This window comes from Gopherus flavomarginatus, chromosome 1 (genome assembly GCF_025201925.1).
Source record: "Gopherus flavomarginatus isolate rGopFla2 chromosome 1, rGopFla2.mat.asm, whole genome shotgun sequence".
Classification (NCBI taxonomy): Eukaryota; Metazoa; Chordata; order Testudines; family Testudinidae; genus Gopherus; species Gopherus flavomarginatus.
This window is the reverse complement of record NC_066617.1, coordinates 28,606,731-28,619,799: the sequence shown is the minus strand read 5'-3', so window position 1 is coordinate 28,619,799 and position 13,069 is coordinate 28,606,731. Positions and strand designations below refer to the sequence as shown.

Genomic DNA, 13,069 nt, shown 5'->3' with positions numbered 1-13,069 from the left:
TGCCCTCTAGTGCCTCTAGTCTACAAAGAATCTAAGCTCTAAGTGGGACAAAGAAAGGAGGAACAAATGGAAGGTAAGTGGGAGAATATGGAAGGATGGGAAAAGGATGAAAAATAGGCAGCAGATAACAAGGAAGGGGAAGGGATACATAAAGAGAAAAATGGGGAATGTGTAGTGCAGAAGTGGACAAACTGAGCTCAAAGAAAAATTATTTGCCACATTTTCACCAACTGACCAATTTTTGGTTTGTTTACTATTGGTCTTGCAAAATGAGATTTTTCTGCTAATGAATATGTACAGATGAATCAGCAGACTTTTCTACAGTTTCTCACAAAAATTCTTACCTCTTGACTGTAAGCTCGCCTCTTAATTTCTGGGGAACTGTCAGGTGAGGAAATATTCTGCACAAATAAGAAATTTAGTAAGATTCAAGTTCAATCTTAACATAGGGTGACAAGGACATATGAGAAATAAGAATGAAACAACTTAAGTTTCCATTCTTCAAATTAGTGTAAGAAGTGGTTCTGTTTCAATTTAATGGCATAAAAGCAACTGTTCAGTAACTCTTGTTGACAGTAACCACAACATACAAAAGTTAACAGGCTATTAATTATATATTACAAAGAAACACAAAGAAAAGCACATCTCTGCTTCAATACTGTTGACCCTTCATTCTTTTCAGATTTTGAAAGTAAACTAATAATATCTAGATCTTGTTGGTAATAGTACAATTTTTAGGCCCTGATTTTCCAATAAGATGTGTGCAAGTGGATGTGCCCAGAGAAGACCCACGGAAGTCAATGGGGCTCAATACAAGCATAAGAATTCACCCAGATGGTTCTGATTGCTGAACCAGGACCTTTAATAGTAACTTACCGTGTAGTCTTAATGAGCAGTTTGGGGTTTATCTACATGGCACTGGTAAATCATGCCAGAGGGGTGTGATTTATAAAGGTCTTATAAAGGTAATGTGTTGCACTCTAACTGCCCCTTGTAGACTCTGCTGGCACACTCTAAAAACCCAAACTAGGTACCTTTTAGAGCATGCCAGCAGGAACCACATGGGGCAGTCAGAGGGCAACATGTTAGAGAGCTTTACAAAATCACCCCCCAGCCCCAGTGCACTTTGCTGTTCCATGTAAACAAGACCTTATGTTCCACAAATAGAAACCAAGTCTGATAATCTTGGTGCTTAAAGCAACTGGCTAATGAGTTTTAAGTGCAAAACAAGACAGTAATTTTTATATATATTAAATAAAATCAGAAAATGTCTTATTTATAAAGATGGGGGTGGGGGGAGAGTACATATTCATGTTCATCTGAAAATCTCACCTCAAAGTGCATGGCATTTCCATGTATACATGGAGTCACGGGGGTAACTGGTGAATATATGGGTTTATAACCATTCCTACAAGTTTCATCTTCTGCTTTTATCCTAGGAGGAGTAGCGAACAATGATGGGTCTGTGGCAGTGGTATCAGCATGTGTTGGCGTGGCATATGGAGAAGGAGTAGGTGTGGAGGTTTCTGAATAAGCAGAATCCAACAACTGATAGAATCTTCGTTTTTTTAGTGGTGTTGTTAGATCTATATGTTAAATAGAAAAAAGAAAGACTAGGAAACAATATTTTGCTGATCTTATAGTCATTCTTCCTCATTTTGTAAAGACTTAGGCATGCAATAAAGTTATAAATATAACACATTAAATCAGTTAGGCAATCAAATTAAAGAAATGCCTCCACGAAAAGTCTTAAATGTGAAAAATCAACTATAATCCTAACAAATTACTGAAGGCAACATAGACTTTAAGAACTAAAAAATTGTCAAAGTTAACTAAAATGATGGAAAAAATATTATAAATTACCAAAGATACAAACACACATCAGTAATTACATCATGAAAATTCTTCAGCTCAAAAATGAAAACTATCAACATGTTTATAACTTTGGATAGGAAACATTTCACAGACTTCATATGCCAATGTTGCTTAGTTTCACGACATTCTCATTTTATATTAAATAAATAATTTTAAGACTAGGTAATTTTTCTGTTAATTTTTTGTTCAAGCAACTCCCATTTAAATTAAATAGGAATTTTGGATAATACAAAGACTGCAGGAATGGGTCTATAACCTGAAGTGAGCAGAACAACATGAAATACTTCCTCTAAACCATATTTTCTCTCAGTGAAACCCTTAAAATTCCAAAGATTAGAAGATATTCATATATATGTGTCAATTTACACTAGGTGGAATAACAAACTATAGTATACCACAATTATTTTCATCCCATATTTCAAGTGTTCTAATATGACAAGAACAAAGAAAAGAGTGCATATTACTCCATATTAAGTAGGATTTTCCTACAGCTGTCCACTAGAATATTTGTTGTTTATATGGGGCATTTATAGTTTAAAAACCATTTCCTCAGTAATTTAAAAAATATTAAGCCACTTCAAAAGATTAAGGAAATCTTATAATATTTAGGTGTTAAAAACTTCACCTGGTAAGGAACAGCTGTCGTTCAATAATAATGGACTTTTATTTTCACCATTGATCACAGGACTTCTAGATCTTTCTTGAGATGGAGAATTAAATCTGTCTAGCACTGTTGAGTTTTCTTCTTCCAAAGCTTGCTTCAACCAACGCTGTCATAAAAAGAAAACGTTCAAAAATTAGATGTAATTTCATTTCTAATTGAAACTAGTTCTGAACACGTTACAGATGGTAGAGCAGTTCCAAACACTTCAAGTTCCAGCACAGGATTCATGCTTACAAACAAGAATTGAGATTAAATAAGAGGGAGTTGGGGGAAAAAAGAAAACCCACAGAAACAAGCAATTTGCCTTCTGTTTTAAAGCCAGGTTAAGTCAAAGGATTCATTACCTTCTTGCAAGAGCCAGTAATGTTTTCCATGGGTTCTTTTCTCCTCCTTTTTTCTGAAAGGAATGGTGAAGTAAAACGAATATAGTGCTTAGGAGTAGAATATACATGTGGACTGTAAGTGAGACCTGGTAAAGAATTCAGTTGCGTAGCCAGAACTTCAGGATCTGTAGTTATACGCAGAGGCCTTTCAGAAATGCTGTCTATAGGCTTTCCTGTCTTCTCATTCTTCTCACTTAACCATTCACTGACCAAGTGCTAGAGAAAAAGGGGAAAATGTCAATGCTTATAAAGTTGTACATAAGAAATTGCTAAATGCAACTTACTAAACCATTTTGTATCTCAACCCTTCTGCATTTGATAAATCATATGTGCTTTTTGGCTCATACAATATATGGATATCTAGTTTTCTGGACTATAAGCTTACAAATCTTTAACATCTAACATACAGATCAGCTTGCAATTTCTCATTGATAATTTTCTTCACACTTCCTAAAATTCTAGGTAGCTTGCATGTTTCTTACCATCCTTGAGATGGTTCTTTTTTATAAGCTACATTATCAGTTTATGTTGGAGTTTATTTTTCGTAGTGAGTATGAATGAAATGAGTTTTCATTTACATAAGGCTTTTTACACGTTAAAAAGTGTTGCGTGCAGTTTGCTTTTTCAGCAGATTCTGTTAATAGTATATAAAGCTTCATTAATTTATCATCCAGCAAACGGTCTGGAATGAGACTAAATCACATCGTTATTTTAGGCTAAATCATAAAGCTGTCTTTCTACTGACAGCAAGAAACTCCCATCTTTTCATGTGCTGTGTATTTATACCTGCCTACCTTATTTTCCACACCATGCATCTGATGAAGTGCATTTTAGCTTATGCCCAAATAAACTTGTTAGTCTCTAAGGTGCCGCAAGGACTCCTCGTTGTTTTTGCTGATACAGACTAACACAGCTACCACTCTGAACCCTTTCTACTGATGGTAACTTCAAATGTTCAATTTACATTTCATCAAAATTTGGAAATTGGTTCTTCATTTACTCTATTATCCTCCCATCTCATCTAATAACACTGAGTTTGTATTCAATTACAACATCAGCACAATTATATACATGTGCAAATTCATGAGGCCACCTAAAAGGCCAAAGATTATCATAATAAAATGCATAGTTTTGATAACTGGTGAAATAATTCAATACAAAAAGATCTAGATGTTAAATACTGCTAAACTAACAGTGGAATTATTTACATGATTTTGAACTAGGACCATGGTGCTGGTTCTTTCATTAATATTATGCCAGATACTTCTGTGTGCGGGGCCGAAAGTTCTTCAGCACTTGTCTCTAATGTATGACTCTCCTAAGCACTTGAGGCAGCTGCTATGGGGAAACAAACCTGGGAGACCGGGACATACCCCGCTTGGAGCAAAGTCTCTGCTGGGACCTTAACAGCTAACTATTAACTACATTTAACTACTTAACACTAACTGCTATGAACAAAACTATTTACATGGCCCTACGGCTTAAAGACAATAGATGGAAAACTGCTAGCCTTTGCAATGCAAGGGAAGGTGCTCCCACTAACCACTACAGGCAGTAAGAAGGAATTAAGAGGGCATAGTGTCAGCGGCACCTGATTTACAGACACATGAGCGCAGAACTTGAGGGGGTGCCACTGCCAACCCTACGGATATGGCTAAGGCAAAAATCTCCGATGACTGTGCATGTGGGCATGTGCACCCCTAGAATGGAATTGACATGAGCAAGCATTCGAAGAAGAATGTATTTTATCAGCTGTAACCAAATTGTTGTAGAATTCCATAAATTATTTTAGCCTCTTAGATTACCAACAGTGACATGCCAAAAATCTATGATGTTCATATCAGTGAAGTCAAGGAGTTGCATAACATACATCACATTAAGCACAAATTTTGGTATCTTTCTATAAAAGTTTTTTAATTTTTTTTTTGTTTTTCCTTAACGTTCCTCTTTTTATAGATGTTCCTTTTTATAGACAGACATACCTTCTTTGTTTTAGGATACTTAGCAGGGCATTTATTAAGTGCTGGAACTTCTGTTTCAGTAACTATTTCTGCAATAGTAGTTTCTGTTTCAGGCTCAGCTGCAAGTGCAGAGTTCTCAGGTTCATTCTGTTGTGAAGCAACTTCCACATCTGGAGAAGATGGCTGGATATCTGAACATGTGCTGACAGTTCTGTGTCGTCTACGCTGCTGTCCAATATGTGTTCTGCTCCGAGAGAAGCTTTTTCTTTGTTTAGCTCTATTAACTTTGGCAGGGGTTGGCCTGGTGGCAGTTTCCTCTTTTGCTGATTCCTGGTGCAAGATATAGCAGCTAAAGTAGTTACTTACATGACTAAAAATAAAACAAAATTGATTTCCCTCATTCTTAGAGGTTTAAAAGACTAACACAGTTTCTGGCTTTAAAATGGAAATATTTAATGCCAGTACCCCATGTGCATGGGGTTTCCTGTATGTTTATATGAAATATCAGGCACTAGCTACTGTCAAACAGGAATCTGGAGTGGAAAAACAACTGGTCTAATTGACTTGGTAATTCCTCTGCTGAACTATGATAGTTTCTAACTACATTGGTCTATAGTGAATCTATTTATCTCATAAATCTCTTTCAGGGCAAGGGCCTTGTTCCCTTGTTTGTCTGAAATGCCCCAGCACACCTTTGGTGCTACATAAATAATGCTCCTAAATATGTTAACTGAATATTTTGCACTTTTCCTTGTCTCTGTTATAATATCTGCATACTAAAGAAAGGCAAAATATTTAATACAGAGAATACAGTACTATATAGCAAGGAAAGTATTTCACACTGGTGATTAATGCTTTTAACCATGGCTGTTACAAACAGCACAGTTATATTTTACATATACCTGACAAAGTTATTACTTTAAATCTAAGCAATTACAATGGCATGCATAATATTTAATATAATATAGTACTTTCTCTTTGAAGATCACCATGTGTATCAGACATAACAAACTAAGCCATACAAAACGCTTGGAGTTAGGATTAGAGTGCAGTCTGACTCTGTCTTGAACTCTAAATACCAGCCAATGCAGTCTCTATGTAACCTTTGTGTGTACACAAAACTCTTAATTTAGCTGCTGTTCTTCAACTATGGTTATACTAATTTATCTATTCTTGAAAGATTTAAAAAAAATATACCATGTCATGTCAAAATTTGAAGTCAAATCCAAAAAACAAAATATGCAATTAAGATTTCAAAAATTTTAGACTAAAAATGTATTTTGAATTCCAAACTTAATTTTTAAGAAGGTAATATTTAATACTTGTTTTAAGTTACAGATAGCTACCTGAATAAACTCTGTGTCACTGATAATCTGTGATTCCTTGCATTCCGATTTAACCTCCGTTTTAGCTGTGCTGATTCTTTCCAAAGCCTGTTCTCTTCTTTTTTCTCTTTTCTCTAGTCTGGCAAAAGCTTGCAGAATAGCTTCCATTTTCCGTTCTTCTCTTGTCTGAAGGATATAGTAAGGATTTATCAGATATCAGACATCAGTTTCATATACAAAATGCACACATTTTGATTTTTAAAAGATGCTTAAAAAAATACAATATACATAATGTCTTCATGTGTGGGTCATATTCAGCCAAAGCTCAGAGACAATGACTGTTAGTACACCTCTACCTCGATATAACGCTGTCCTCGGGAGCCAAAAAATCTTACCGCATTATAGGTGAAACCACGTTATATCGAACTTTCTTTGATCCATCTGAGTGTGCAGCCCTGCCCTCCTGGAGCACTGCTTTACTGCGTTATATCCGAATTCGTGTTATATCAGGTCACGTTATATCGAGGTAGAGGTATATCATGAGAATTCTTACCAGCTCCATCACACACATAAAGTAGGGTTTCCGGTTTTGGACTAGAACCAATAGCATTTAAAAATAAGCATTTACCAGTAATCAGTTACACTAGAAATGTAAAAATAGCATGTTGCTCCAGGTCTCAAGCCCTCTGGCTATTATTTGTCTGGCCAGTATTTGTATGTTGCTCCAAGTCAATTTCACAATAGGAATACTGCAAAACTGATGGCCAGAGGAAAATGAACATTACTTATCAGGAACAATACAAATAAACACAGAGTTCTTCAACATTACATATGCCAAAGCAGTATTTTATTTTTTTAATTTAAAACAATACATATGTCAAAATAGGTTCCCTTAGGTTAATATACCAACATTTCCATACAGAGAAACTAGATTCTCGGTATGAATGCATGAATAATTTAGGTCCTGATCCTTGTGCACAGACAGACCTCTTGCACCCACAGAGAGCTCCATTTATGTAAATGCACAAGTTACAGGATCAGATGCTTTGATTAAAAGCTCTGAGTCAAGGACTTGTCTTTTCAGTTTCTGTGAAGGGCCATACATACCTATGGCAAGGTATTTTTATTACTACTACTAACATTAATCTTGCTCCAGTAAAGACTGGGCACAATAGAGAAATACATTTTATGTTAAAGAAAGGGGAAACTTACAAATAACTATGCTGTTCCTAATAGTGAAACAAAGGGGCAAAATAAAGCTCCAGCTCTGCACCTGTTTTACTAATACACTAACTACTCGCTTAATGTTGTAGTTATGCTCCTGAAAAAATGCTACTTTAAGCGAAATGATATTAAGCAATTCCAATTTCCCCATAAGAATTAATGTAAATGTGTGTGGATGGGTGTTAGGATCCAGGGAAATTTTTTTCGCCAGACAAAAAAGACCACACAAAATTATACAGATATATACCTATCTCATAGAACTGGAAGGGACCTTGAAAGGTCATGGAGTCCAGTCCCCTGCCTTCACAGCAGGACCAAGTACTGTCCCTGACAGATTTTTGCCCCAGATCCCTAAATGGCCCCATCAAGTATTAAACTCACAACCCTCAGTTTAGCAGGCCAATACTCAAAACCACTGAGCTATCCCTCCCACAGTATAAATTTTAAACAAACAATTTAATACTGTACACAGCAATTATGATTGTGAAGCTTGGCTGAGGTGGTGAGGTCAGAGGGTGGGATATTTCCCAGGGAATGCCTTACTGCTAAATGATGAACTAGCACTCTTCTAGCTCTCAAGGGTTAACAAATTGTTGTTAATGTAGCCTCACACTCTACAAGGCAGCATGAATGGAGGGAGGAGACACAGTATGGCAGACTGTGTGTGTGTGTGTGTGTGTGTGTGTGTGTGTGTGTGTGTGTGTGTGTGTGTGTGTGTGTGTGTGTGTGTGTGTGTGTGTGTGTGTGTGTGAGAGAGACACACACACACACACACACACACAGGCATTGCCCTTTTAAGTACGCTGACCCCACTCTTAAGTACACTGCCGTTTTAAGTAGATCAACAAGTTGAGACAGCAGCTGCTGCCAGCAAACGCCCTCCTGAGCCTTGTCATGTCCCCCTGCTCTGTGGAGTTGGGGCTGAGGAATGGAAGACACCCTGACATTAGCACCTCTCCCTGACCCTCAGCTAGGGTGACCACATGTCCGTATTTTATAGGGACAGTCGCGATATTTGGGGCTTTTTTTTAAAATAGGGGCTCCTATTACCCCCACCCCCTGTCCCGATTTTTCACACTTGCCATCTGGTCACCCTGCCCCCAGACCCACACAGCAAGCAGGAGGATCCCAGGAACAGCTCCAAGGCAGACAGCAGGAGCAGCACAAGGCAATGGGAGGAGGGACAGCAGAACTGATCGGCAACTGATAGCCTGCTGGGCGGCTGCTGCACAGGAAACTTAGGGAAGCGAGGAGCTGATATGAGGGCTGCGGGTCCACCATGGTTCCAAGTCCCAACCAGCTAGCTCCAATGGGCTGCTCTTTCTGCAAGCAATGGACAAAGCAGGCAGCTGCCAAACAACAATATAAGGGAGCATTGTGCAACTTTAAACGAGCGTGTTCTCTAATTCATCAGCAACAAAACAATGTTAAGCAGGACAAGGTTAAGTGAGGAGTTACTGTATCTGAAGGTAAAGCTTTATATTTTATATACATTATTTTATATGGGAGGAAAGATGGCTCAGTGGTTTGAGCATTGGCCTGCTAAAGCCAGAGTTGTGAGTTCAATCCTAGAGGGGGCCATTTAGGGATCTGTGGGAAAATCAGTAGTTGGTCCTGCTAGCGTAGGAGTTCTATGAGATAGATATATCCGTTTATTATTATATTTGCAATTATGGTGATGGAGCTGTAGTTAGACTTAATTCTATTCTGATTGTGCAGGATTATTATGCAGCCCTATCTGCAGCATAGTTAAAGTTACTATACAGAGTTCAGCTTTAAACTTTCATTCTGTATACATCTAATTGAATGGCAAAACCAAAATAAATATAAACTTGGTTACTACTTGCATTTTTTTCATGGTAGTTTGATGAATAATAAACTGACATAGAATACAGTTCAAAATTAACCTCTTTTGGTGGTCTATATTTCAGAACTTTTTAACCATAATGGAAAATGTATGCTAAGACAAATGTGCTATATTTCATTTGATGACAAATCTGCCACTACGTCAATCTTGACAAAAATTTTAAAAAAAAGAAAAAAAAGAAAGAATCCTTCACCATACATCACTGTGTACTGCAACTTCAAGGTTGCACTTTAACAGTTGCCTCAGCCACATTAAGGCAGAATAAATGCCCAAATGCATGGGATATGAGACAGTCACATGTGCTGATCTGTTGATATAAAGCATATGAGATCTTAAAAGTTTTGCATTAAAATGCAAATTCAGTAAAGTTGGGTTACATATTGCTTTTTTATATCAATTGGGGATGGAAATGAAAACCTAACAGAGTGTTGTAGTACCTCATCCATAGCTTTGCAGGCAATATGAAGGTGGAAAGAAATGCAAACATCTTTTCCCTCACCATCTTCAAATTTGTTTAAGATTATGGGAGGATGGAGCATATCCTGCTGCAACCTGAAACACCACTAAACATAGTGCTTTGGTTGCTACTTAAACAGAATTCAGTGTCAAATGGTGTTCACTTGCATAAAACTCATCATGCAAAGATTGAGCACCTGATGGTATAATGTGTATTTTAGAAAAAGAATACACATTTCTAAATTTCTCTCAGTCTCAGATTTTACGTTTTTAAGAAGAAATGATAGATCAAATATGAATACTATATAAATCACTTAGGTTTTTTGGGCAAGGCAAAAGATATGTAACATTAAACCATTCCTATTCTGTCATACCCTAAGGAAGTGGTTTTCCAGCACAATAAATACTTGTTAACACAAAGTTACATTTAGGCAGTATAGAACATAATCCATAAACTGGCCACCACAGGTCTTCTCCTCATTAACTTAGAGTTAGACTGACTTAATTGCCTTTTATCTCTTCCTTATTTTAATCTGAAAGAACTTAAAGAGAGATGCTCTCATCCTCTCTTAAAATATCTGGTATTCGATCTACAGAGCAAAATTACCTTTGTAGGATGTCACTTGTCTTATGACCCTACCCAAAGGCAAGGTAACATCATGGCACTCACTAGAAGTTTATGAAGGACATTTTTTTTCCTCTATAATAAAAATCTTCAATTGCACTGAAGATATTTACTTCTCCCTAGCTAAAACAGCAACAGTTTGAGACTAAACCACATAATTCATATTTTATAATCCTCATTTTGGCAAACGTGACTAGAAAAATCAAAAGGCTAACTACTAACAAATGTCATAATGCAACACTGAAAATTAAACAGATTATATAATACTTTCAGATGCATATTCTAACTTTGCATTGCTATGTTAGTAAAAATCTGGCAGGATACTAATGCATCTAATTTAAAGTAGGTATTTCAAGTTGTGGAAGGTGGATCAGTCATTTAAATTTGGATTTCAGGGACTCAAAAAAAAAAAAAAAAAAGTCTGGCTCAGGGCAGTGATGAGGTACGAAGTCCCCATTTCTTCAAATTTACCTTCAACAGGTAATGGCAGAAGTTAGTGATAGAAAGAGACCTATATGATCAACTTGTACACTATGCCCATGCTAATGTAGAATTACTCTCCATAGTACATTTTCTAGTGTTTTGTCCAATATAGGTAAATGTCTTAAAGCAATGGGCCACCATAATTTTCTCTCAAAGCCTACTGCTCATGTTTATAGCTGTGTTTAGGAAGCATTTCCTGATGTTCAGGGTATTTTCCTTTTCATATTTGTACTCCTATGTGTCTTCATTAAAATATTTTGGACAGAGTTGTTTCACCCCGTCACTTCACAGCATTTAACTAAGATACACATGAATTAATTCAGTCTTTCCTCATAAGCAACTGTATGTGTATTCTGTAATTCTGTGGCATCCACTCCTTGCTGCAGAATTATGTTCCAGTTTCTAAGCCTTTTTTTTTTTAAATGAAAAAATTTCTAGCTACTATGGTGGTGAAGATTAACCTTGAAAACATGATCAGAGTGTAACAGTTTTGTCTACGGACAGCCTGAAAGAGATCTGAGGTATGAAAAGCCTCCAAAAACATTAGTGGGGTGCTAACTGACCCCAACAAAGACAATTTTAAACGTCAGTGTTGTTAAAGACAGGGTCAGCTTTCATCTGAATGTTTACCTATTACTGTCATATGTTAAAGCTAAAGTTTCTTTAAATATTAGAGTAAATCTGGTATTATTTACTTTGTACATTTTTACTACTTGGCATACAGTCCATTTCATTGTGTTCCATTTACATGAGTCTTCTGCACAGCAACATAGCAGAGAAAAAGATATTACAAAAACAAAATGTGATTTTAAAACCACAAAAATTGGCCTTACAGGGATCAACCAGTCTCATATCACTGAAGGTGCCAAAACTGAACCTGCAGGAAGAAAACAGTTCACATGGAGAAAGTGATGCAAAAAACCTAGTGAAGGGCCCATACACAAAGACACGTTAGCTAAATAAAAGGGGAGTAAGTCCACAAGCAGTAGAGAAATTAAGGTGAGTGAGGTGGGAGATAAACCCAAGTTCCTGATGTCAGTGGCAAGAGACAGACTGACTGTAATTGCCAAGTGTAATACTAATTTTTAAACTACCTCATCTCCCGTCTCTACCTATTACATTTTCAAACATGCTCTTTGGTGCTTTCTGCCAGGCTGCCCCCCATGCTTGGGAGGAGCTCCCTGTAAAACATCTGCAAAGCTACCTCATTATCCTCCTCTTCCAAGATGCCTACAAAAAACTGGATAACAATTAGGCTGTGGTATGCTGAGATCATTGCCTTTCATGGAAGACCAAAAATGTTTCACTGTTTCCTTGTACTCCCCAGCCATTTGTATTGCATTCATCTGTGGTCTCTACCTTATATTTAGACCAAGTTCTCTGGAGCAGAGATAATCTTTGTTTTGTGTTTGTATCAGACCTAGCACAATCGGGTCCTGGGTCCATGATTGGGGCCCACAGGTGCTACAGTAACACTGCTACTACTACTAATTAACAAAGGACCCTCTGACAGATATAGTTAAACTACATATTAAAATTTGAGGGCTCAATCTTTCTCATGTTAGAAACTCAGGCCCATAGCGTCTGCATTAATGCATCAAGATGCCCAGTTTTGAAGCAGACAAAACATTCAGGCTCAATGTAATTAAAGCCAAAACTATAATATAGTTTCTTAACAATTTGGCATTCAAAAGCTTATATTACACTTGAGAAGATCATAAACCCAACAGAATAGTTAAAGGAGATTATGCAGGTCAAAAGATAATGCACCCTGCCACACAATTCTATGACACTAAAAGTACTAAGGAGATGAGGAGTCCACTTCACATTGGTAGTTCCCAGCAGAGAGAGTGTAAACATGGCACCTCTTTACACATTAGATCTGTTCCCTGTAGATGTTCAGGATAAAATTTGTTTAAATACCAAGACTGACTTATTAGCACTGAAGAGCAGATACAGCTTTGAGTGACAACAGAAGTCTATTCTTGCTCATAAATCCACAGAACTTAAGTAGATGCTAACTGTAGGGACAAATTCTGATCTCAGTTATACTCATATATAGGGCCCTACCAAATTAACAGTCCATTTTGGTCAATTTCACAATTATAGGATTTTTTAAAATAGTAAATTTCATGATTTCAGCTATTTAAATCTCAAATTTCATGGTGTTGTAACTGAAGGGGTCCTGACCGAAAAAGGAGTGGCG

At 37.0% G+C, this 13,069-nt stretch overlaps 1 protein-coding gene across 3 annotated transcripts in view; it reads right to left on the bottom strand.

Annotated features, from left to right (window-relative positions):
• The window catches only part of KMT2E (lysine methyltransferase 2E (inactive)), a 122,007-nt gene that overhangs the window by 22,181 nt on the left and 86,757 nt on the right, over nt 1–13,069 (bottom strand). For all 3 annotated transcript variants that reach the window (XM_050925279.1, XM_050925270.1, XM_050925289.1), the window contains 6 exons: nt 6,230–6,394; nt 4,905–5,213; nt 2,884–3,138; nt 2,501–2,645; nt 1,333–1,586; nt 345–401 (listed from right to left, as the gene is read on the bottom strand). In XM_050925279.1, coding sequence (XP_050781236.1) covers nt 345–401; nt 1,333–1,586; nt 2,501–2,645; nt 2,884–3,138; nt 4,905–5,213; nt 6,230–6,394 — 1,185 coding nt within the window. The remainder of the gene's footprint in view (nt 1–344; nt 402–1,332; nt 1,587–2,500; nt 2,646–2,883; nt 3,139–4,904; nt 5,214–6,229; nt 6,395–13,069) is intronic.